The 24079-nt window shown below is 41.8% G+C and overlaps 1 protein-coding gene across 1 annotated transcript; it reads right to left on the bottom strand.

Moving 5' to 3' along the window:
* Positions 1 to 6: 6 nt before the first annotated feature.
* On the bottom strand, positions 7 to 23841 carry WDR75 (WD repeat domain 75). The gene is made up of 21 exons (XM_004701725.2): positions 23756 to 23841; positions 21702 to 21831; positions 20681 to 20746; positions 19755 to 19845; positions 18848 to 18972; positions 16510 to 16580; positions 15286 to 15405; positions 14301 to 14389; positions 11448 to 11606; positions 10546 to 10605; positions 10344 to 10459; positions 9198 to 9373; positions 7997 to 8154; positions 7346 to 7526; positions 6514 to 6608; positions 5371 to 5466; positions 4411 to 4580; positions 3584 to 3643; positions 1050 to 1196; positions 609 to 700; positions 7 to 222 (listed from the first exon to the last, which is right to left on the bottom strand). The coding sequence occupies exons 1-21, from the start codon at positions 23839 to 23841 to the stop codon at positions 18 to 20; spliced, it is 2493 nt and encodes an 830-aa protein (XP_004701782.1). The 3' UTR covers positions 7 to 17.
* Positions 23842 to 24079: the final 238 nt, after the last annotated feature.

Raw genomic sequence — 24079 nt, 5'->3', positions numbered from 1 at the left:
CCCGTCATCAAGGACACCTAAAGATTTGCTATCCAGCTGTAGTCAACTTTCCTTAATTTCCTCAGTTCTTTTTCCTCAGATTTTGACAACTGGTGTATAATATCTTCTTCCAAGTCCTCATTATTTGTGTCCTGGACTGTTTCAGTAAAATTAGTTTCTTCATCTGAATCATCACTTTCTTTTTGTTCTTCCATATCTACATCATCAGGACTTTCTTCAGCACTTTAACAGTAACAGAATAAAATATTAGTAGTTACTATTTGAAACTATTTCTAAGCAGTAACTTTCAGATTTCAGACACTGATCACAAAACAGAACCATCTGTACAGAGTACATGAAACATCTTGTTATGTATAGCTTACGAAGCATCATAAAAGGGCAGATGAATGTTTAACAAGTTTGAATCACATACTGAATTTCTAAAATACACACATACAAAAGATTTGGCACTTATTTTCAATGCATTTTGCTGGATTTAATCCTTTTCTGTCCTATTTTCTATCTCTATTTAAAAACTATAAAAAGGAAATGCATTGGAAAAATATTTTATTGTAACGTTCACAAATCATCCTGTGTAGACCATCGAAACACATCCTAAGATGTTGTACCTCTTTGTCTCCTTCGACAGCAGCAGTGAGTTTATAAATACGGAACACAAAAAAGCAGCAGACGGCAGCACATGAGCTGGAGTGCGCAGAAGCTGGAACCAAAAAGGAAATGGCAGGGTTTTATTTAAGGGTGCTACCTCTTGGCATAACATCCTCCAAGAGTCCTTACTAAGTAGCTATCACTATGATATCAGGAGCCAAGCACATAAGGCTTCCCCGCAGAAAGACGATGATGTTTACCTTCCTTCCTAAATTTCAGAAAACATACAACCCCCTCCTCTCACCACAGGTAGAGGCCAAAACAATCCAAATCTAAAGTTATGCTGTCTGCTCTGGGCATCATTAGCAATGCACAGTATGCAAATGAGTATTTAACTGTCTGAAATAACTTCCAGGTGTTTTGAGAGATTGATGGTTTTATGTTGCTTAATAGTTACTTACTTCACTGATTGCTGGGATGTTTTCTGTCAAAGGTAGTTGCACCAACTCATTCCCCAAAGCTTCTTGTCCTTTCTCACCCTGCCGCCGCCGGTGTTTCCCCAGTATAAAATAGAATGGAGTCGTCGGAAGACTTTCTTCTGCTAGGAGCTATTAGAATTTGAAAAAAAGGGAAACATTTCAGTACAAAGGTGAGCCTGCTTAAAAACCAACAATCTATACTACAGCATTGGAAAATGTGAGGAATGGAGAACTTCAGAAATTACCTAGTATGATTCTCATTGTACAGATAAAGGAACTACGCTTAGCATTTCTACTTATTGTGAAAGACAGACTGTACAGTGGACAAGGGTAAAATGTCTACTTACCTCTGTCTCCTCTCTAAACCCTACAAAAAGGGCAGTGAAAGCTTTTCAAGGCAGAAACCGAGAATGGCAGAGAGGCCTATATATAATTACACCAGATATTTCCTCAGTAAAACTGCTGAGCTATTATATAGGGTAGACCAGAGGAGACAGGTTCCCCCTAGGGCAGAGGTTCTCAACCTTCCTAATGCCATGGCCCTTTAATACAGTTCCTCATGTTGTGGGCCCTTGCCACCCCCAACCATAACATTATTTTTGCTGCTACTTCCTAACTCTGATTTTGCTACTGTTATGAATCGGTCGACCCCTGTGAAAGGGTCATTTAACCCCCAAAGGGGCTGCGATCCACAGGTTGAGAACCGCTGACCTAGGCAAAAACCTCCAAACGGCTCTTTGGGACCACTTTTAATTAAGATTGGACCGCAAAGACCCATCAAACAACGAGGAACATCTCTTGTGGAAAACAAAGAACAACAAAGATTGAAGACAAGCAAATACTAAAGTGATGGAAAGAGAATTGTGCAAGGGAAAAAACAACACACGTATTAGATGATAGAGGAGCAATTTCAAAATATCAGAATACCAGAAAAAAAAAAAATCCCTCACTCTTTGCTCAAAACCGCCCAAAAGGATCCACATATCACAGAGAGAACAGGTCTACCTTGACTAGGTAAGGTGCCCTGGTGATGTAAACAAGGCCAGCAATTTGAACCCACCAGCTGTTCAGCAGGTAAGAGCAAGGCTTTCTGCTCTGTTGAGGATTTATAGCCTTAGAAACCTCAAAGTGGAGTTTCTACTCGGCCTTACAGGGTCTCTGTGAGTCGTTGTGTGATCTTGACTACTGTACTTAAACTGTACCCCATCTCTTTCCTTTGCCCCATAATTCTTTTTCACCTTCTAAAATGTGACGCATTTTACTTATTTCATGCTCATTGCTTACTGTCTATATCTTTTGGCTAGATTGTAAGCAGAAGTGTAAAGGTTTGGTTATTATGTTTAGTGATATATTCCTTTATCTAGAATAGTCCCTGGGAGTAGATGGTTAAGAGATTGGTGAGTGAATTCGCTAACTTTTCAGAGAAAAACATAAGCTAGGTTATAAAAGACGAAGAGTAAGTATGGCACTGGGCTTCCAACAACACCAGAAACTATGAAAGAATGGAAAGTACTTTATAAATTCTAAGAGAAAGTTATTCTCAACCAAGTGGGAGCGTCAACTGCCAGGTCTTAAACTGACCACCTGGGTACTCAGAGCATGTGCTTCCTAGAGCAAGGAGTGCCCGAATAAAGAGGGTCCCTCTTTGCAGCTGCTCGGACGCACTCGAGGTGGAACCTTCAGGATGATTGATGGAGCAGTTAGCACCCCAGGTGACCACTGTACAACCAGGTTAGGCCACAGCAGCTCAAAGGCCTTGGTAAATATGCTTTCAGTACTTGAAGTATCAAATGTATCTAAAAACACTGAGAGGAGATAGGCTCAACTTGGGTAGCATTTGAGGTTGAATTAGGTGAGAAACACACAGAAAACTAAGTAAATGAAAAACAAGACAATCATTAACTTGAGCAAGCAAAATGTTGGTCACAGAGGGAAAACCAATCTGTGTATTACTACATGCTCTGTGGTCACAGGACTGACACGATTAAAAAAAGTGCTGACCTAATTTGAGAGATATTTATATTAGGGTATGTGTGGGGTGGGGAGTGGCGGGGCATGTTGGGAAGTGTCAGGGAAGGTGACGAGAGCAAAAAAGCCAAACCTCCACCTTCAGTATATAGGAGATACTACCCAAACGTGAGAAATCTGGAATCGGCACCAAAAGCATGTTCCTTAGTGACATGCAGGTAAATAACAACTCCAGCTAAGAGCTGAGTGATCACTTTTATGGGTACTGGTGAAACATGTTTGGGAGACCAGTTTTTCTTTAAACAAAGCAACCCCCACCCCCAACCCCCCAAGCAAACCCTGCAGCCTATCTGCCTCTTTAAATCACGAGCACATCTGAGTGATGATCCAGAGGCACAGTCAGCTGGTGTAAATAAGTACAAGGATGTCAATTCTATTTTAGGGCGAGGTGACGCATGTGCTTGCTCACAGCTGACTTCTGAGAGATGATCTCATCTCTGTAGGGAAGCAATGCAGCCTGCACCGGGACTGGCTAAAACCCAACATACCTGCTTGCTTGTTGGTGTGAGTTTCTCTTCTGGAGACTTTGCACTGAATGTCAACAAACTCTGAAAGGAGAGATCGAACAATGTTTCAAAAGATATATTTAGAGTGCAAATTTAAAGTGTTTACAAGTTAGGTAAGGTGGTTCATTTTTCTTTTAGAGATATATACACACACACACATATATTTGAGTTTATGCAAATAATGGGGCTTCAAAAAGTTTACAAAGAAATGCTATTAAAAGCACTCTAAAATGGAATTAAAAGAATTCTAAAATAGACCTTTCCCATGGACTTTCTAAAGGCCTCCTCTGTGCCTCTACTTGGCCACAGCACATGACAAGAGTAGACAGGCGTATCGCAACTGCTGTGAAAGCCAAAGGGCTGTTCTGAGAGCTCACCTTCAGAAACGTGCAGTGACATAAATTTCAACTGGTAGATCCAACTTAAACCACCAATTCCCACCGAATCCAATACGTAAAATAATTAAAAAAACAACAACAACCAATGAAAGGTATTTTTAGTAATCCTTTGCTTTTGTTGCTTTGCTGTCCCTAAGCTCATGATGTGATACATCAGGGTCTCGCAGCTGTGGCAGCAGAGTCCCTGTGCAGTACAAACGGCAAACCGCTTGGCTTTGAACCAGAGGTTTGTGGTTCGAGTTCAGCCAGGTGTGCCTGAGGAAGGCCTGTGTCCTTATTGCTGCAGAGTCCATCAATGATTTCTTTTGAGAACCAATTCTTTAATGAAATTATTCTACCTGGCCTGGGAAGATTATTAAAGCCACCAGAAATTACACATACGAAGTGAATACCAGAAGAAGGTTGAGCTACCTGTGACTTTGTCAGGAAGTAAAACTGTGATCTGTTCAGCCACTGGTAAGCTTCTGAGGTGAACGCCTCTGGGGCATCCCGTGGGACAAACACGCCCCAGTGCACTTCCTCGCTGCAGATATTCCTTTGAACATACAATGGCCTTGGCTCACTAGGTTTAAATACAAACACTAGAGGGAAAAACAAACAGACATCAACATTCTGCCTGCAAAGGTTATTAGTCCAGCTCAGATTGGCAAACTCCATGAATCCTGGGACGTATCCCATGGATGCCAGTCATTTCAGGCTTCGATACAAATGACAAACCAGATGCCCACTCCCTCCGTGCAAGGTTAGGGCTGAGGGCCACTGAGAAAAAGAGAATGAATAATCCCTGCTCAGAGGTCTGGGCCCACTGAGGAAGACACTAAAACATTAGTAATAGCATTTTGTGGTAAATATTAGAATAGGGATATGCAGAAAGTGCCTTAAACACAGAGAAAATGTACTGCTATCAGCCAATGCTGACTCATAGCACCCCCCAGTGGGTTCCGAGACCCTAACTGTTTAGGGAAGCAGAAAGCTCAGTCTTTCTCCCGTGGAGAATTCTGGGTACTTTCAAACTGCCAACCACGTGGTTCCCAGCACAACGTGTAGCCTCTTTGCCACCAGGGCTTGTAAACAGAGAGGAGGCGTTCTTATTTCTTGGGGGAGTTGGGAATGTCTGAAAAAGGAAAAATCTCTCTTAGCTTTTGATGGGTAATTTGGAATCCACCTGTGGAAAATGAGGAATGTTCTAACACTCGGTACGAATACCCACATAAGAAGGTGTGGAGCAAGGTGGCAGGAAAAGGAAGGTAGTGCATCTCAGGCAAAATGGCTTCAAAATAACATTTGATTGAAAGAGCAGTTTCACTTTAATTACATAAAAGTTGTTAAAGAGAACATTCTGGTAATGGCTCACTCCTGATTTGTACTTACAATCTGAGCCCACCGGAGACTGAGAGACTGCTGCAATATTCTCTGAATTCGGGTCAGGTTCTATAACGCGGGCACTCAGTTTTGTACTCCATTCAACTGGGGGTGAAAAACACCAACATGAAACATTTTTAAGTATAGACCTACCCAAAGTTCTAAAAAGGAATTTGAAGTGAGAAAACTTCCTTACTCATTTTTTACTGTACACTACTACTGATGCTGCATAACTTTCAGACTTCGCTTTTAAACTCGGCATGTCTGTTCTGAATGTGCAGTGACCGAGTGCTGGACTTCTAACCCAGAAGTTAGTGGTTCACACCCATTTGTTGATTCAAGGGAGGAAGATGAAGCGGCCTGTTCCCAGACACACTCTCGGCTCCAGAAGGAAACCCAACGGGGCAGTTCTGCTCCATCTGATAGGGTTTGGTTTTATTCTGTTTTGGTACTCCAAAATCTTTATTGCGACAATCGTTATCTGTTATTACCAGGAAAAGAAGCTTTACCCTCCTAACCAACACAAGGACACATTTAAATGACCGTGGAAGGCCATGCCACAGTAGCAGGAAAAATAAAAATACAGCGGAACTAGTGCTCCTACACACGTCAGTGGGAACTGTGGGTAAAGCTTAACCGGTCACTGTAACCCACTGCCGCCAAGTTGATTCTGACGGTGACCCTACAGGACAGAGCGGGAGTACTCTGTAGGACACAAGGACTATAAATCTTTACAGAAGCAGACAGCCTATCTTTTGCCTACACAGCGAGCGGCCTGAACTGTAGATCTTACACTCAGCAGCCCAAAGCCTTAGACCCTGCACCACCAGAGCTGCCGTACAGAACATTAAAAAAAGTTCTTCATAAACATCTATCACGAAACCACTATGCTTCCAAATAGATTTGAACTGAGTAAAATGCAGTAAGTTGACCTTTGTCAGGAAGATGCTAGCAGGTTAAAATTAGTATCTTAAAGACTGCCAGACATCGTAGACGACTGCACGTAACAAACTAGCAGCAGTGTCCCCCAAACTGCCATCGCCAGTCTCGGGAGCCCACTGAGGGTTGAGATGGGTCAGAATCGACTCAGCGGCAGTGGGTTCTTTCCCTTATGTGCTTTTCCAAATCACTTTGCAGTAAAACATATCTTACGCATGCAGCTGAGCAGATTCCAACAGCAAAGGATGTCATTTTCCGTGGTGGCAAGAAGATACTTGGAGCACGTCAATCGCCCAAAGCAAAGGTGCCTAGGTGAGAGCCACAGACAAGCCAACGGTCAGCTCTAGCACATTCAGTCACAGAGGATCACGACCATCACGCAAAGCAGAGTTTTAAACAGACATATACTATTGCTCATCATTATCCTGTAGAAAAAAAGGGCTAAAGAGTTAAAAAAAAAAGAAGTGAAATTTAAGCAAACAAGGCTGAAGACTAATTCTTATTTGCAATAAATTAGAGACTATACTAATTGTCATCTAGAAAGAAAACGTGTATGAAATGGCGGTAACCTGACAAAAGCCTGGAAAATCTGCCACTTGACTGCTGAAGAGGATATTAGGAGTAAATTCAGAATCAGTCATTTGGGAATTAGAAGTAATTTCATTAGCTTTTTGCCTTGGTAGCTTCCTTAGGCCTTCAGAGCATAATATAGTTTTTGAAGGGAAGATAGGTAAAGATTTGGGAGCAACTAAAATTTATATTTAACTTCTATTATCATATAGCATTTAGTGCAAAATACAGATTATTTACTAGCAAGAAAAACGTCTACACGTCAAGAATCAAACCTTAGTTCCAATTTCAGAAATGGATAATCATAGCACAGTGGTTCACAATAGTCCCACAACTAGTAGCTTGCCGGCATTTTGGTTAGCTGTTTTGTTCACTAACCTTCAACTACCTTTAAAGAATAAATTATAACTGAAATTATAAAGACTGGCTTAGACAACAACAAAAGTACTAAACAGTCCCCGAATGATTCACCTACCTAATTTTCCCAGCTCGTTGGCAGAATGTCCACTTAAGCTCCCATGTTTCCGAATCCCATATTGTGACAATCTCCTCAAAAGTAACCGCAAGTAAAGAGCCATCTTCAGAGAAACAGCAGTTAGTTGCTTGGTACTTGTGGTAACTGCCAACAAAGTCACAGGTCCAGCCAAAAGCCTTTTCTGTGGAAATACAATTCACAGAGTTCAGAAATGGCCCACGGGTAAGTCCACTATAGAGAAGTTCTATGCAGTAAGACGAAGAAACAATGGAGACAAACCACAAAAATCAGCTTCCCCAAACTCTCTGAGTAGATTCTAGAAAGTCAAACAGACATATTTATTTTTATGCTCCTTTCTGGAGACGTTGGTCTCCCCCTAGTGGAAGAGTGAAAGGATTAATGTCAAAAAGCCCTTTATTCCCAGCCCTCAAACTGGGAGACGATCAACACGATTACCATTATAACTATAAATTGGGGACGGGGTGGGGAGGCATGTAAAAATGTAACATCTCTGATCTACTGAAATGAGACAATATCCTACAGAAATAAACAATGTAGAAAGTGCCCTCCCAGGATTGACATTATTTCTGAAAGAAATACATCAATTTTTAAAGCTGCCCATCATTTAGACCCATTATGTAAGTAACTTACTGTATATATCGGAATCATCTGTTAGTATCCACACTTTGAAGTGACCGTCTTTGCTAGCGGTAACCAAGGTGGGGGTTTCAGCTTTTTCTGCGTTGCAGAAACAGAGGGCTGTGATGTGATCTTCATGGGGCATTCCAATCTTTGTGTTAAGAACAAACCTATTAGAAAACAGAAACTGATTCTTACACTCGGGCAGTATACGTCATCACAAGATTTAGTATTTTCACCCGGAACCACAGACGGAGAGCTTTACTTATATACAGTCATAGCTATAGAGTTCTGATGCATAGTATATGTCTCTTTGGGGCTTACATTAGCTCTCAAAGCTGATTTTCAAGCTTGTGATAAAAAATGATCTGTGGTGTAGCAGTTACTTGTTGGGTTAGTAATACACAAGGGGAATAGTTCAAAACCATCAGTCGCTGGATGGGAGGAAAATGTAGCTTTCTACTTCTGCCAAGAGTCTTGGAAACCCGTAGGGGCAGTTCTACCCTGTTCTATGAGTCAGCATCGACTCGATGGCAGTGAGTCTGTCTGTTTTGGTTTGGAGACCAGGATTGGATAGTGTACTGATTCAGAAAAGGCAGCCTTGGGTCCAAATTCCTCCTTTATCACTTCTAACAGGGACATCTTGGAAAACTGCCTTAACTCTTTGGGTCAGTTTTTTCATGTGCAAAATGTAGGTAACGGTGGTTATTCTATACCGATCTTGTGAAGATCAGTAAGACAATGAGCACAAAAGTAGCGAGCCTAGTTCATGGATGCACTGGAAGGATGTGATATATGATGACTATGGTACAAGAATCCACTGGGGGACGGAGACACACACACACACACACACACACACACACACACACACACAGAGTTCTGCCCATCCTGCTTGCTCTTCTGGAGAAGAAAACACTGTAAGAAGAGCAAGGCAGAAATCCGGACCTTTGGGTCTAAGCAGGCTCGGCTGTAATTTCTTATTATATTCCGAGGAAAGCACTTCTCCGTGCCAATAAACGACACTCGGTGACTAGAAGGGCACCAATGATTACTCAGAATAGAAAGCTGAGAATATTTTTAGCTCTATCTTTAATCTCTATTTTTCCAAATCTGAGAAAAATCAAGCAAAATAAACATCCTAAAAGCTGACAATTAAAAGAAAACAACAGAAAGCTAAATATACTCTGAAAAGCAGTCACAGAGGTGGCCTTACCCTTGTGTTTTCTTATTATAGGCCCACAGCTTCATTTGCAATTCAAGTTCTGTCTCCTTCTCCTGCCGCTGCTCCACCGTGGCAAGCCAGCTGCCCTGGCAGCCGAACGCCGCTTTGGTTAGCTCTATCTGGACCAGACCACAGTCATTGATATATTCCTGCTGTATGATATCCAACTGATGGTTAAAAAAACAAATTAAGAAAATGCTATTAATGTACATGCATAAATACGAAACACTCATGAAGTGATAATAAACCACACCCTACTTGATTTCTAGAATCCATCACAATATATTTTGAGGGGGGAAAAATGAACAATTGGTCATGGCCTCGAAATTGCCATTGAAAAGGGGAGCACAGTATAGACGACCAACTAGGGAATGTGTCTTTTTCTGTATCAGCAACGACCACGAAGAGCAAGTACAAGACAGAGCCTTTCATTTGTGGCCTCGCCCTCCTAACACCAAAGCACTCCAGCAAGCATGTTTCCACTAGAAGCCGCGAGGAAAGCAGAGGTAGGACGCACAACTTTAACAAATGAAAAATGCACCCAGTCTGCAAGTAGGTCAGCATTTATCTGTCTCTTTTAAGAATTTTCTCAACTATTTACTAACCACGTATTAAGTGCCTATGTCTTCCTGGCATTGTACTTGATGTGAATAAACCAAGGCCAAAACAAAGGTTCATGTTCTACAGAGTTTAAAAGTGGAGAGAAAGAGGCAAAGTATTACAGTCACTATGTTAGAAATCTGTACAGGGTACTGTGGTGGAAATCAGGGAAAAAGAAGGGAATTCTATATTTTCAGGACTGTAAGAAGTGTTCTCTTTTAATTTACACTGAAATTCCATTTTCATTACGCAATTTTGACACTGTTTATATCCTTATCTATGTAACTAAACGTCTGGGTGTAATCGCAAACAAAACAGAAATGCAGCAATGGCAAGTGTTTGTGAGAGACAGGGGCCTCGGTGCAGACTTACTCTGCAAGCACAGCCCCGAAGAGCGAGGCTCTGAACAATGGGCTAAGTGAGCCTGGGGAACTCCGACAACGTCCCAATGAAAACGGCAGAGGGCCTCCTTTCAGAACCCACCAAGTAAGTTACAGGACCCTCAGTCTCAAGGCAGGTGAACTGACAAAACCTTACATTGTATAACTGCTTGTCATTTTGGAGGGAGTAAAACTGCAGGTGGCCAGGCTTGCCATTCAAAACCAAAGCTCTAGTCCTTGGGTCAATCAACAAACCAGTAAAGATACTCCGGTCTGCAAAAGAAGTGACAAACAACAGTTGAAATCCAAAGACCACTTTTAAAATGTATTGATTCCAAATCCACTGTGTTCTCAGGTACCTTTCACTAGGCCTTGAATTACTGCAGATGCCTCAAGGTTTCGGTGAATGACTGTTATCTCTGTGGGTTAAAAAGACATAGATTTATGAACATCAATTGGTCGGAAAAGACACTTGAATTTGTATCATTCTAAAATGGGCCACAATCAAACACCAAACCAAACCCAAACCCGTCAACTTCATCCAGTGAGTTCAATGAACAGGACCGCGCCTGGAAACACAGGGATTCTGCGCATGACTAGACGTGCTGGAGCCTCGCTGCTTTGTTGATTGTGCCTCTGAACGTACTTTAAAGTTAATCCAGGAACTATAGACTCCAAGCTGGAGGGTAAGATGTTTTACTTTGAGGTAATTCATTCTCCGAATGCACTGCTTCCAGTCATGTCTGTTTTGAATGGGAAGGCGGCCATGGGCCCATAGGATCCACAGAGCAGCCCGGGTCAAGGCTGAGTAGTAACAAGATGAACAAACAACTTCAGAGGAACACAGGATGGGCCTCACTTCTGTCGGAGTTCACAGGAGCCCACACTGACAACTCAGCTAATGATAATCCTGGATTCTATCTTGGAAATGTCATTATATTACAGAGCTCCACTTCAATACCTCTCTTTACTTCCCTGCTCACCCCACAGAACATGGTATTGAATATGTTGGTGGTATAATAATTAATTACTAGATGCACTTAACGGAATTTTCATAAAAGCTATCTTGAAAATGCTGAGTTTGGATGGCATTTGGGATGGAAAATGTGGTGAGAAGGAATGGAAAAAAAAGACTTCATTAAATCTTTCCCATACTTTATTAGCTTTAGGTACTTTTATCTGTCAAGCCCTACAGATGCTAACTGAAGGCATTTATAAACGATACACCCTCAAGGTAACAAAGCAGAGGGAGGGGACCTACTATTATCGGCGTGAGACGTGCAGAACAAGTCCCCTGCAGGTGAGACCGCGATGTGCTCGATGGTGGCCCCCAGGCGGGGGAGGAACTCCTTGTTCTTCTCTGAGGCGTCGCGCCACTCTACCAGCACGGACTCCCGGCCGCCGCTCAGCAGACTGGTGCCTGCTCCCCCACCAAGTGGAGCACAAGGGCAGCGTTTGGGGGGAAAAGAAAGAAAGAAAACCAAAATCACCCCCCTTTAATTTTTCCTATCATGTGGAAAACTCTCAAAAAAAAGTACAGATAATTGCCTTAAGATCTTTTAATACATTCAAGATAAACAATTTAAGTAAATGTTTTTTTATTTCAAAACAAAATTATTTCAAAAACAAAAGTTGTCAGGCTGGCGAAGAGAGCAAAACCTCAACTTACGCTGCTTGTGAGAGAGCTGAAGCCTAGGGCCAGTGAAAACACACCGCCCAAAACGCGTTATTTCTCTCTCCCTAACCCTTTCCTGAGAGCCACATTCACTGATCAGAAGCGCATTTGAACATGTCTGGCTTGGAACAGACTTGTGTGCACACGAACTGAAATGCGAGTAGCAACATTTACTGACTTACCCTTGTGTAGAAGGAACTACAGAAACAGAAACGCAAAAGTTTTAATTTATTCAGATACGAGTCACCAGTAGATGCTAAAATAAATGGGCCAAAGATGGCTAGATGCCAGGAGAGTAAGACAATCTCAAGGTAGCACTCCAAGGATCACTATTAAGGTAAGTAATAAGTAAATAAGACTACCTGTGAATTAAAAAACCAAAAGAAACAAACAAAAGAAAGCAAGCCAACTTCACCTCTCCATCACAATGAAGGGACGCACGAGAACAACGTGTTGTCCTCTGGGTGACTAGAGAGCCAGAACTCTATCTACCTAAGTAGTCTTCCTGCCTCCAGGTGATACTGTAAGAAGTCTGCACTGTGCAGCCAACGGAGATAAGGGGTGAAGGGGAAGAAGGTAAGAAAAGGGAGCTCGGGCAAGGGATCAAAAGAGAAAGACTAACCAGGCTAACCGTGGGAGTTTGGATGAAGGATACATGGGAATGCTCTTTCCCTTTTTTTGTTATCAGGAAGGGTGTAGACTTGCCTTCTTCCTGAAATGTTAGTGTTAGGAAGAACTTATCAGTGAATCCTCTGGACCTAAACAAGACCAGACTCACTGTCAAGTCTGTGCAGGCCCTATGGGGCAGGACAGACCTGCCCATTCGAGTGTCAAGACTGTAGCAGAAAGCCTCTTCTATCTCGAGCAGAGCTGCTGGTGGTTTGAATTTAGGACCTCACGCATAATCTAAGCAGCCCATCGCATGTCTTCTATGCCACCAGAGGATGGCTACTGACCTTGTGGAAACATTTTAAAATAAATGCTTCAAAGTCACAAAAAAGATATAGATGTACACACCTTTACCAACTATTTTTGGATGCTTTCTCAGAAAGAAAAATCACCTTTCCCCTGCCTTTTCACTTACACCAAGCAATAGCTTCCTTAGTCTCTAGTTTGCTTTTTGCAAGAGCAGCTACAACAGACTGACACAGTTTGTACCTGATGGGAGCGAGGGTCCTAAAAAAGGCAGGGTAACCAAAGAAAAAGTGTACTGATCTTTGTTTAAGACCACTGTGCTAAAGGACGTAATTGCACTCACAAAGAACCAAGCACTGTCATTGAGTCCATTGTGACCCAGTGACCCTACAGGACGGAGCAGAATGTCCCTGCGGGTTTCTGAAACTAAGTCTTTACTGGAGCAGAACCCCAACTTTGGACGCTGAAATGGTTGGTGGTTTTGAAATGCCGACCTTGCAATGAGCTGCCTAACTCACTGATTCCAACCTGACTCCAACTCAAAGGAAGCCTATAATGGGTTTCCAGTGATACATCTTTATGGGAGAAGAAAGGCTCATCTTTCTCCCTCAGAGAAGACAGGAGGTTAGAACCACCAAGGTTGTGGTTAGAAGCACAATGCCCAACCCACAGGGCTATCAGCTCAAGTGGAATAAGTCTAAACTAATTTAAAATAAGGATGAGTACAAGATTGAAGAATGTTCTAAAACTGATTGTGGTGATGATTAACGACTGAATTGTGTATGTGAATTATATGCCAATAACACTACTGGGGAAAAATAAAATACCGGTAGTCAATGTTGAATGAGGCAATCTAGCATAAACATGAGCTCTGGAATCAGATATAGATTCCAATCCCACTCACTAGCCATGTAAGGAAAGTTAGTCCCCAACTCCAGGGCTCACTGCATTCTTCTGGAAAATGAGAATGAGTCCTCTATCCGTGGCAAGGGTTAAATGAGACGATGGATAAAAAGCACTAATGTGGTCCTTGTCACCTGATAAACCAAGCTAAAGCTATTAAGTAGTATTTAGTTGTAAAGACACATTCGTGTGATTAGGCTCTTTACATGAATTAAAAACATATAAAGTTATAGCTATATAGTTAAACAGGAGCCCTGGCAGCATAATAGGTTACACACTGGGTAATATCTTGTAGTTTCAAGGCCAGTAGTTTGAACCCACCAGCTACACTGTGGGAGAAAAATGAGGATTTCTGTTCCCATAAAGATTTTTGGTCTTGGAAAACCCACGAGGGTTGCCACGCGTCGGAATCGACTCCGTGGCGGCGGTTTGGGTTTTGAATGCTGAGAGCGGATGATAGAGGGAGTCCTTGAACCCGGAGTCCTCGAGAGCGCGAGCACAGGTACTGCACACAGCGGAGCTCAGGACACAAGGTGCCGCAGGCTCACAGGTCCTTTGGCCCACTCGATTCTACATCTTTCAAACTGTCAACATGGTGACATACTTTAAACCCGTACTCACCTGTCACTGAAAAAGCCAAGTCCATAACCCCATCATGGTGCCAATGTAAACATGTGTATGTGTATTTCTTATCATCATCAAAATTCCTCCTAGGAAATAAAAAGCAAAGTTTGTTAGACTGAAGTACAAATTAGAGAAAACGTCAAACCAAATACTGGGATAAACTGTAATATCAAGGTTACTTACAAGTTAATTCTTCTAACCTGAGTCATTTCTACAAATAAACCATCCGTGGTTTATTTCTAGCCAGATATTCACTGTAGTCATACTTTGCTAATTTTTAGAAAGGGCTCGCAGAAAGTCCTCATTAAAATGGTTATATGCCATATGGGGATTTCCCATGTTCCAGATGGAATTATGCTCCCCCAAAGATGTTGCAAATTCCAACTATCATGCCTGTGGTGATGATCCATTTGGGGCTGCACTGTATTGGTTATAGCAAAGGTCTCTTTTGAGACAAAAAGAGATTGCTGTATTTTAACACAGAACAGAGCATGCGTGGTTTTGGAAACCACAGGCCCTGCTTGCACATCAGTTGCCTACGCTCCATGTGCATGTTTAGACGAAAATAATATGGTGAGCAGCAAATAGCTGGGGGAGAGAGCTGCCTACCCACGAGAGGAGAAAGACATTCTCGCAGAGCAAGCAGGGCAACAAAGCTTTCCCCTCCAGCTAGCACCCGGAATTTGGACTTTGAGCCTTTTAAATTTTGAGAAAAGAAATCTGTTGCCAGAGACACCCACTTATGGTAGTTCTGTTACAGGAGCCAACCTATGTGCCCAAAGGCAGACAATTCTAGAGCCACAATCTGCGAAATGAAGAACATAATAATAAAAGCAAAGAAGGGTGCCAGTAAAGTCTACCATCTTTCAAACAGTGGGTTTTCAGTATTCTCCCCTTCCCTGGATGCAGAGATAGTCCTGTTATGCAGGACAAATATGAAACAGCACACAAATAATCCTGCCGTCGTCGTGAATGAACTGACCACAGACGGATTTTGCCATCCTTGTGACCAGATGCTATGCAGTCTTCTTTTGGGTGGCACGCAACACAGGTGAAATCGTTCCTGGAGTGCTTCTTATTTTTTGATGATGATAAAGTAAACCTAGGATGGGGGAGAAATCCCTTTATTAGCAAAATCTCTTGTAAGAAGTATATACTGTATACACTTGCATATAAGCCAAGTTTCCCAGCACATTTTTAATGCAGTTTCTGTGGTAAAATTAGGTGCCTCAGCTGATATTCAGATTAGCTTATAATTTAGTATATACGGTAGTTAAGAGAGTTCTCCCTCTTTCAACTCAAGTTGGGGAATTCTCAGAATCAGTGAATGAAAATGCAAGACTTTTTAAAAAGAAAATTATGATTAAGAACAAAGCATTTTGTATTGCAATTATCAACTGGGGGCTTCAAAAAGTTCATGGAGAAGTGGATTCAAAGATAATAGAATTCTTCCATCAATGTTTTGAAGTTTCCTCCTAATAACATACAAATATAAATATTACATGGCTAATGTTTTACCAGAGACTGGCCCATGGAAGCCCACTGACTTTTAAGTAAAAACAAAAACAAAAAAAGTATTGTCCACGGTTTTCTGCAAGGCAACAGATGACTTCTCATTTTACTATCATGTATGGACAGGTCTAAGAAGTTATATCCGAGACATTTGGCTAAGACACCTAACGCAATGCTTTTCAACCTATGGTGTCCACCCCTTTGGGGTTGAATAACCCTTTCACAGGGGTCGCCCAATTTGTAACAGTAGCAAAATTACAGTTATGAAGTAGCAACGAAAATAATTTGATGGTTAGGGGTCCCCACAACCTGAGGCGCTGTAGGAAAAGGGTGCACCATCAGGAAGGCTGAGAACCGCTGAGCTAGAGGGACAAATCCAAAGGGACGTACTTGTGTGGCGTCATTACTCGGTTTAGCATTAGATTCTTTATGCTCTTATTCACCCTACAGCTTTGTATTAGGAGCTTGTTATCCCCGTTTATAACTGAATATGAGCTACAGTGGGGTACAAATGGGCTAAACAGCACTCATTTGAAATAGGTAGCCAGAGGCTTTTATTAATTCCTATAGCTATAAAATGGAAATTAGAATTACCTGGAGAAGGATTTAGAAAGTTTTGGACTACATGTATAAAATAAAAACATAATCCTTTAGATTGAAAAAAGAAAAAAGGTTATTTAAAAGGAATTCTTACCTTGATGTTGTTTTCTTTTTGAAAAAATAAACTGACAAGTAAAAGTCCCGAACTGCTGCAACATATTCTCCCTGGCATTTCAAAGAGAAGATACTGTAGCAATATTCTCTAAGCGTATTCTCGCTATACAAGTTATCACAGTACAAAGAACTTGGTTTAGTACTGAGTCTATTAATATACGTTACATATTATATTGTGACTATGAAGAGCATCACGTGCATTTGAAATGACAGAAACCCAAAAGATGAACTTTGGCCCTACCTAATTTTTTTTCCATCATGGCACACTTATGTCCAATGAAATGCAATTCTGACATCATTATGAGGACTTAGATCCTTTCTGTCACTCAGAAAGCTCCCGGGTCCCTGCTCCCAATGCCCCTTCTCCTGCAACAACTGTTTTCCATCACCGCATTTCCTATCTACTCTACAACTTCCCACGAACAGAATGGCGAATACACACGATTTTAGTCATGCTGTTGACTGCACTGGCAGTTCCATTTTATTGTTGCAGTGTTCCACTGAACCACGTACAACCGCAACGTGTCTGTTCTCTGGGTCAACACGAGCGATTCTTCTTTTGGTGGTTCGTAGGCAGCACTGTGGAAGCATGGTAAGGGGCTTCAGTGCACCCACCAGCTGCGCCAAGGGAGAAAGATGTGTCCGTTGGCACTGGGAAGGGTTTACCATCTTGGAAACCCAAGGAGCAGTTCCATCCTGCTGCATCACTATCAGTCCCCACCCACTAAGGGGACTTAAGGGCAGTGCACTCAGGAAGCCATCTTTTTGGTGTTAGCTATTTTGTGGGCATCTTTCTGTATGCAGGAGTGATATTGTTGGTGTACGTTTGATTTTGTTCTGCATTCTTGGCAATATTTGGTATTGCCAATCTCTTTAGGTTTAGCTGCTCTGGTGGATATGAAGAACTATCTCAATGTGATTTTAATTTGTATTGACCAAATGACTAGTATCCTGAAGAATACAAATGTTGAAATGTTACTGAGAAATTAATCTTTTCAGGACAAAGACAAATAAGGCCCAACAAGATGACACTTTTAAATCACAATGGAATAAAAGCCAGTACGTGAAAGGTTTTGAGAGATGCTGGAGGAGCCTGGTGCCACAGGAGTTATGCTTTGGGCTGCTAACTGACCGCAAGGCCAACAGTTTGAACTTGCCAGCCACTCCGAGGGAGAAAGACGCGGCTTTCTATCCCATAAAGAGTTGCAGTCTAGGGGCAGTTCTATCCTGTCCTATAGGGTCATTGGCGTAGGCATCGACCCCTTGGCAGTGAGTCTGGCTTTTTGAGAGGTGTTACAGGAAATAAAGGCAGAATGTTTCTTCCTTAGAAGTGAGGATGGTGAGAATTTGCTTCACATCCTTTAGACAGCTTATCAAGAGAGATCAATCGGTTCCTGGAAAAGGGCTCCATGCTTGACCAAGTAGAAGGGCAGTGAAAAAGAGGGAGACCTTGAGGTGGACTGACACGAGGCCACAATAGGCTCAAGCACAACTGTGAAGAGGGTGCAGGACCGACCACAGTGTTTCCTTCTGCTAGACACAGGGACTCTGTGAACTGGAACCAACTTGATGGCCCCTAACAACATATTCATGGACAATTACATAGTTACTATCTTTGAAGAATACTTACTCATATAGTTTCATTTTTAATGAAACAAACAAACAACAAAAAGCCTCCCCAAACAAACCAGGATAAAAAGCCCCTGGGATCTTATTTTATCTTGGGAAAATGTATTTTGTTTATGTATAAGGAAAAGACTAAGGAGCCCTGGTGGCACAGTGCTTGCTCACTCATCTAAAGCTTGGTGGTTGAAATGCAGCAGCTGCCTTGGCAGTCTGCTTCCATCGAGATTAGATGTGAAGACTGAGACAGCTCCACTTTCACGGTCCCTATGATCTGAAATTGACCTGATGTCAAGGAGTTTTAAGAAAAAGAGTAGAAGTGCCCTCAAATATTATCACTGGTCATATAACAGATTTCATTTTTAATCTCCAATTTTTCTGTAATGGGTATCTTAACTCTGGATAAACTAGCTATATTTTCTAAAGATGTATAATCTCAAATAAGAGGTGTAGCTTTTGGGTGGAAGAGTTAATGCCACGGTATTGATTTTTGAAGGGGGAAATTAGAGGGCTACCATCACAATACGATGAAATACACAAAATTAGGATGGTTCAAGAAAATCTGTAAGATAAATCACGCTAAAACACCTAACAGACAAAGATAATATTAACACAATAGAAGGAAAATGTCCAGAGGACAGGCTGTAAAAGAGATTTTATGCACACAAAAGAAAACCAAGAAAACAAAATTTTACCTCATTTCCAAAGGCAATGCACTTGGGCGACTGGTTTATAAAATCCAAAACAATGGAGATCTCCTTGGCGTCTCCTTCTTGACTTGATGATTTTGGCAGCCTCACTGAAACCAGCTGAAATATATCTAGCCAAAGGAAGCTATATTAATATAAAGCTGCTTTAGAGAAGGCGAAAATGTATGATTCTTATAAATTTTATATGGAACTGTTGTCTAGAATTCTTTTAATGCCAAGATAATTTTAGCTAGTCTTAAAACAGCCTCAAAGCTGGATTCTATTGGAATATACTAGTTTTAAATGGGAGCTTATTTCTACAACTCACATATAGGTACAGCTATACCCATTCTATGTAAATATGTAGAAGGCAACGTGTCTTCTTGGCACAAGGTACTAAGCTGTGCATTAAAATGAAGATGGAAATGAATATTGGTCAACAGAGCAGCCAGATGCAGTAAGCCATCTGATAAAACTTTGAGACACGCTATGGATCCCCTCAGTATTTCACTAATAATTTCTTTTTCTATGAGAAATATGTTCTCTTTACAGTTGTTAATAAGATTTCTCCCCTATTTTATCAGGCTCCCTTGCCGCCCTAGATTTTACAGTGACTTTAAAACTCTGCAACACACTGATCTATTTTTTCCAGTTTCACAAATCCGTTTTGTTCTCACTCATGTCAACATGAGTGAATTCCTGATAGCTCTTTCTAAATGTAGCCTTTCACAAACACTAACATCGTCAACGACACCGACTAGGTGTTTAGACCTCTAGATGTTTGGACCCAATTCTTGAGTCTCCTGACTCTTCTCAAACCTCACATCAAATTACTGGTAAATTTTGTTGGCTGTACCTTCAAAATACATCTAGTCAGTGACAGAGGGGAAAAAGAAGTTATCTTGTACTCTACCTGGTTTATCCTTATTTACTATAACAAAGACAGAATCCTCAGTGCGGGCAACAGTGAAAAGGCCATGAAGTTGATGTCCAACCACGAAGGTCTGAAAGAAAACGATCACCTGGATTACTGTCTGTCCACACCCATTGGCCACTCAAAGCACACCACATACTCACCGAGCAAGCTTTCAGGTTAACATGTGCAGACCTGATTCTCACAAAGAATTCCATAGTATTTTGAATGAATGTGTGTGTGTGTAATAAACTTAACGGGTCCCCTACCAATTGACATGTTCAGTATTTCCCCCATATCATAAATAATATTGCAGGAATTACATATATATGCCATTATTTTACTGAGAATCTTATCAGTGAACTTGGTAGAGCAAAGAATGGGTACTTGATCATTTTCAGTTTCACCTCGTTGAAAAGGTAGACAGGGAAATTATTCAGTGGCTTATGCAAATGCTACATTTTTTAGCATAGAAGCTCTGTCATTTGTTTTAATTTACATTTCTTTAATGATTATCTTTTCATGTCTACTTGGGAAAAAGATGAAGCTGCCTGTTCTGGTAAAGATTTATAGCCTGGGAAACCCTATGTAGGGTCACTAGGAATCAGAGTCCACACAGTGGCAATAGGCTTAGGCTTTTTTTTCCCCATGCTTACTGGCTATTTGTATTATTATTTTTGAATTATGTAATTAAATCCTATGCCAATTTCCCCACTAGATTATTAGATTTTGGGGAAGTTTTATGTATAATACTCCTGGGAAATGTTTTCTTCCAGCTTACTAAACTGCATTTTCAGGATTAGAAGTTGAACAATGTTCATTTTGATGTCTGACTTTCACATCTTGCCCAGGAAACCGGGTGCCTGTCACTGCAGTGTGCTGCTATTCCTGTCCAGACGAAGAAAAGGGAAGATCAATTCACGTACCTTAATCAAAATGCCATCTAGATAGTCCCACAGCTTAATTGTGCCATCAAATGAGCAAGAATATAGCTAAAAGGGCAAAAATAGTACCAAACTGATTAAGATAGAAATCCAGACTTCCCGATCCCAACACCAGAATTAAAGTCACCACTAAGAAGCCTTTAGCTTTCAGACAAATAAATCTTTTTACACAATTCATGTATGAAGTTTCTGTTTCGCTATGAAACTTGGTAACAAAGACGAAAATGTTCAATTATAACAGTGGGATACTTTTGCTAAGGGGGTTTATCAAATCCTTACAGCACAGCAAAGATAAAGGGGGTTCATGAAGAATACAGAGATGTAAACCCATTGTTGACTGGTCACTATGGGTGGGAGGCAAATAATCCAGAAATGCGAATCTACCAAAACTAGAGCAAGAGCTCCAGTTTTTTTGTGGCTTTGCTGTAACTTAAGAACAGAATTCCTTTTAATTATGCTTGAATTCTGAGAAGCAACGGTTGCTTCATGGGGAGATAAACTGGAGCTAACCCACTTCACTAACTAAGGAGCCACAACTAAAGAAGTCCTTCTTGTACATACCGGCCTCATTATAAGGTGACATCTGCATCAATTCTAAAGAGCCTCATCTTTATAAGGATAGATTTACCATGTTAACAACTCTAGACTAATATTTCCTGAAATGCGTTCCAATATTAATCCCTTAAGATAACTCTGAGGAAGTCAAAGATTCCAGAGGTCAAATCAGTTGAAGTCCGACAATTAAATTCATTTAACTGTTGGAACCCTGAATTTCAGAAATTCATGTAGGCAAAGATCCCCTTTCAAGTAATATCCATTAGCACCTTGTGGAATAAACAGTCCACAGAACACACTATGGGCAATGTAATTGTAGGCTGTGGTCTTACTTTACTATTAAAAAAAATAAGTGAACAATGTCCCGAATCTGGAATCAGAATGGCTATTTTTCTTCCTCTCACAACCTAAAAAGTTGACCAGTCAGGTTCAACTCAAAGTTTGCCACCTGGAGATGGTTGTTGGGGTTGAGCTGGATTCCGGTCACGGTCCTGCTGTGTCCATGCAGTATGTGCACACATTCTTCTGTCCTTGTGCTGTAAATTTTAACAAAGTCCCCCGAGGCACAGAAGAGATACCTGGAGATGAGAACAAAATACGTTTCAGATACACTCTATAGACACTATAATCCTTTTGTCTGTGACAAAAGAACAAACAAAAGCCCAACATGCAGAAGCTTCTTCCAAAACAAAATAGATGTTTACATGCTACATTAATACTTGTGTGCTACTTCAGGCTATGAGGAAAGCTAAACTGTCCACTGACTCAGAAGAGTCAACCAATGAGGCCAGTCTCTGTTTGATCTGATCCACAGATGCAGGCTGCACAGACCATCCTGCAAAAACAATGTATCTTGTGATGCTGCCTGAGGTTGCTACTACCCTATTTTATCAATTCTATGATACGTGACTTTCCACATGTTCAACTCTCTGAAATTAGCATGCATCTTACAATCAATGGGATCTTACAGCTGTTTATGAATGGCCAATTATAATATAATGGGCTTTTATAAATGTCTGCTAATGATGAGGTTGTGTGGAAACCATATACTAAGATAAAAAAACAAAACCACTGGCAACAAAGCATCTGAAATATATGATTTCTTATTTATTTGGCTAGATCTTCCTCTCTTATTCCCATGAGTACCTTAGTTCACAGTGCATGATGGGTAATAGCAGAATACACATTTGGATAGAGTTGACTAGATCAGGAAAGACCATGAAAGACAGAAGACCTGCAGTTACAGAGGGGAACAGAAAATGTTTCCAGATTTCTGAGCAAGACTGGCTGAGGATTGATTAATGATAGTAATACTTACGGGGCTGTTTCAGCTCTTGACGGCTCTGGTCATTTTTACCTGATATATATAGCCATTCAGTTGAGCTATCTCACAGTGACCCTGTAGGACAAGGTAGAACTGCCCCTGGGAAGCTTCAAGGCTGTGAAAGTGTTTATGGGGGAAGAAAGCCCTGTCTTTAACCCACAGAGCAGCTGGTGGTTTCCAACTTAAAACTTTGCTGTTAACAAAGTGTAACCAGTACACGGCAAGTGAAATACACAACAGAACTGTGGAAAGAGTACACTAGAGGGGAGACTTCTGGATTAAGATCAGTCCAAAGTGGAAACCACTGTCAAAATTCTTAAAGCCTCAGTATCCTTCATTGATTCTCAAGGATCATCAAAACCACTTTTAATTGTGAAAACCAAGGACTCAAAGAGAAAAACATTTTTGAAGGGAATTTTTGCAAGCTCCTCCAGTCATCTGAGTATTTAACAGTTATCTGCCATATTCTCACATGCAAGAGAATGAGGGAGACACAACTTTCCCAAGTTACCATTTCTAGTCTTTAATGACAGGGATTAATTTAGTGTCAATGTATGCTTCGATTATGTGGCAAACTTTATTACAATGTGTTACTTCTAGATGACAATATAACAAGACTGATGATGGTAATTGACTGACGTTCCAAACACTGTTCTACATCATTACATATACTAAAGGCATCTAATCCTCCCACAGCCCTCAGAGATGGTCACTAAGTGTGAGATGGAACTGAAGCAGAGATGAAGGAATTTATCGTGAACATAAATGGAAGAACTGGGTTTCAAATTTTATCCCATGCAGAATCGATCGCCAGTTTCCAAAGAAAGCTCCAAAAAGGTTGGCCACGTGCCTTATTTTCCCCCCCGGGGAAAAGCTGAATCTTAAATTCAGTAATCCCAGGACACGAGTCCATACCAGTTAAGGAGTCGCGCTGTTGCAAATGCATCGGCATCCATACTATCCGTCCCCAGAGCGGAGCCTAGGAACACGTGGGCCGCCGCCCGTACGCCCGCACTTACACCCGCAACCCGCCCAGCGGCGGGGGGCGCGCCCCGGCGCTTTCCACACCCGCCCCGGCCCTGGCGGGTGTGCGGGGGTCTCCCGCTCCGGCGCCCCTTCCCCCGCGCTCCGCTCTGGCGGCCCCGGCGCCCCTCCGCCCGGCCCACAGAGCCCCTTACTTGGAGTCCGCAGAGAACACCGCTCTCCTAAAGTTCAACTCGCTGCCACCGCAGCGAACCACGCGGAGACCTCCCTCCTCCACCATCTTCGCGCAGACGCACGTTCTCACTCCAGCCAGCCCCGCCCCGCCGCGTCCGGCTCCAAACTTCCAACCTGGGGCCACAGCGCCCACGGGGCTCTCTAGGCTTCAAGCTCGATGGTAGCACCTAGCGCCTGGGCGGCCATTTTTCATTTGGGCAACGTTAACCTGGAACACGTTCCCCAGGCAAACCACCGAGGGAGAAATACCCCATTTACATGAGATCTTTCTACACTATTATGTG

This window comes from Echinops telfairi, unplaced genomic scaffold (genome assembly GCF_000313985.2).
Source record: "Echinops telfairi isolate 266 unplaced genomic scaffold, ASM31398v2 ScPeMD7_3;HRSCAF=10, whole genome shotgun sequence".
Classification (NCBI taxonomy): Eukaryota; Metazoa; Chordata; class Mammalia; order Afrosoricida; family Tenrecidae; genus Echinops; species Echinops telfairi.
The sequence above is the reverse complement of the archived record's forward strand: the minus strand, read 5'-3'. Positions and strand labels throughout refer to the sequence as shown.

Bases quoted from the DNA above. Each gene is read 5' to 3' on its own strand.
- WDR75 (XM_004701725.2), bottom strand. From the start codon at position 23,841: ATGGTGGAGGAGGGAGGTCTCCGCGTGGTTCGCTGCGGTGGCAGCGAG. The intron at 20,747-21,701 runs GTGGCAAACTTT...TTGCCCTTTTAG, and splicing joins ACCCCAACAACCATCTCCAG to CTATATTCTTGCTCATTTGA. The intron at 3,644-4,410 runs GTAGCTCAACCT...CTCTCCTTTCAG, and splicing joins ACTTCCTGACAAAGTCACAG to AGTTTGTTGACATTCAGTGC.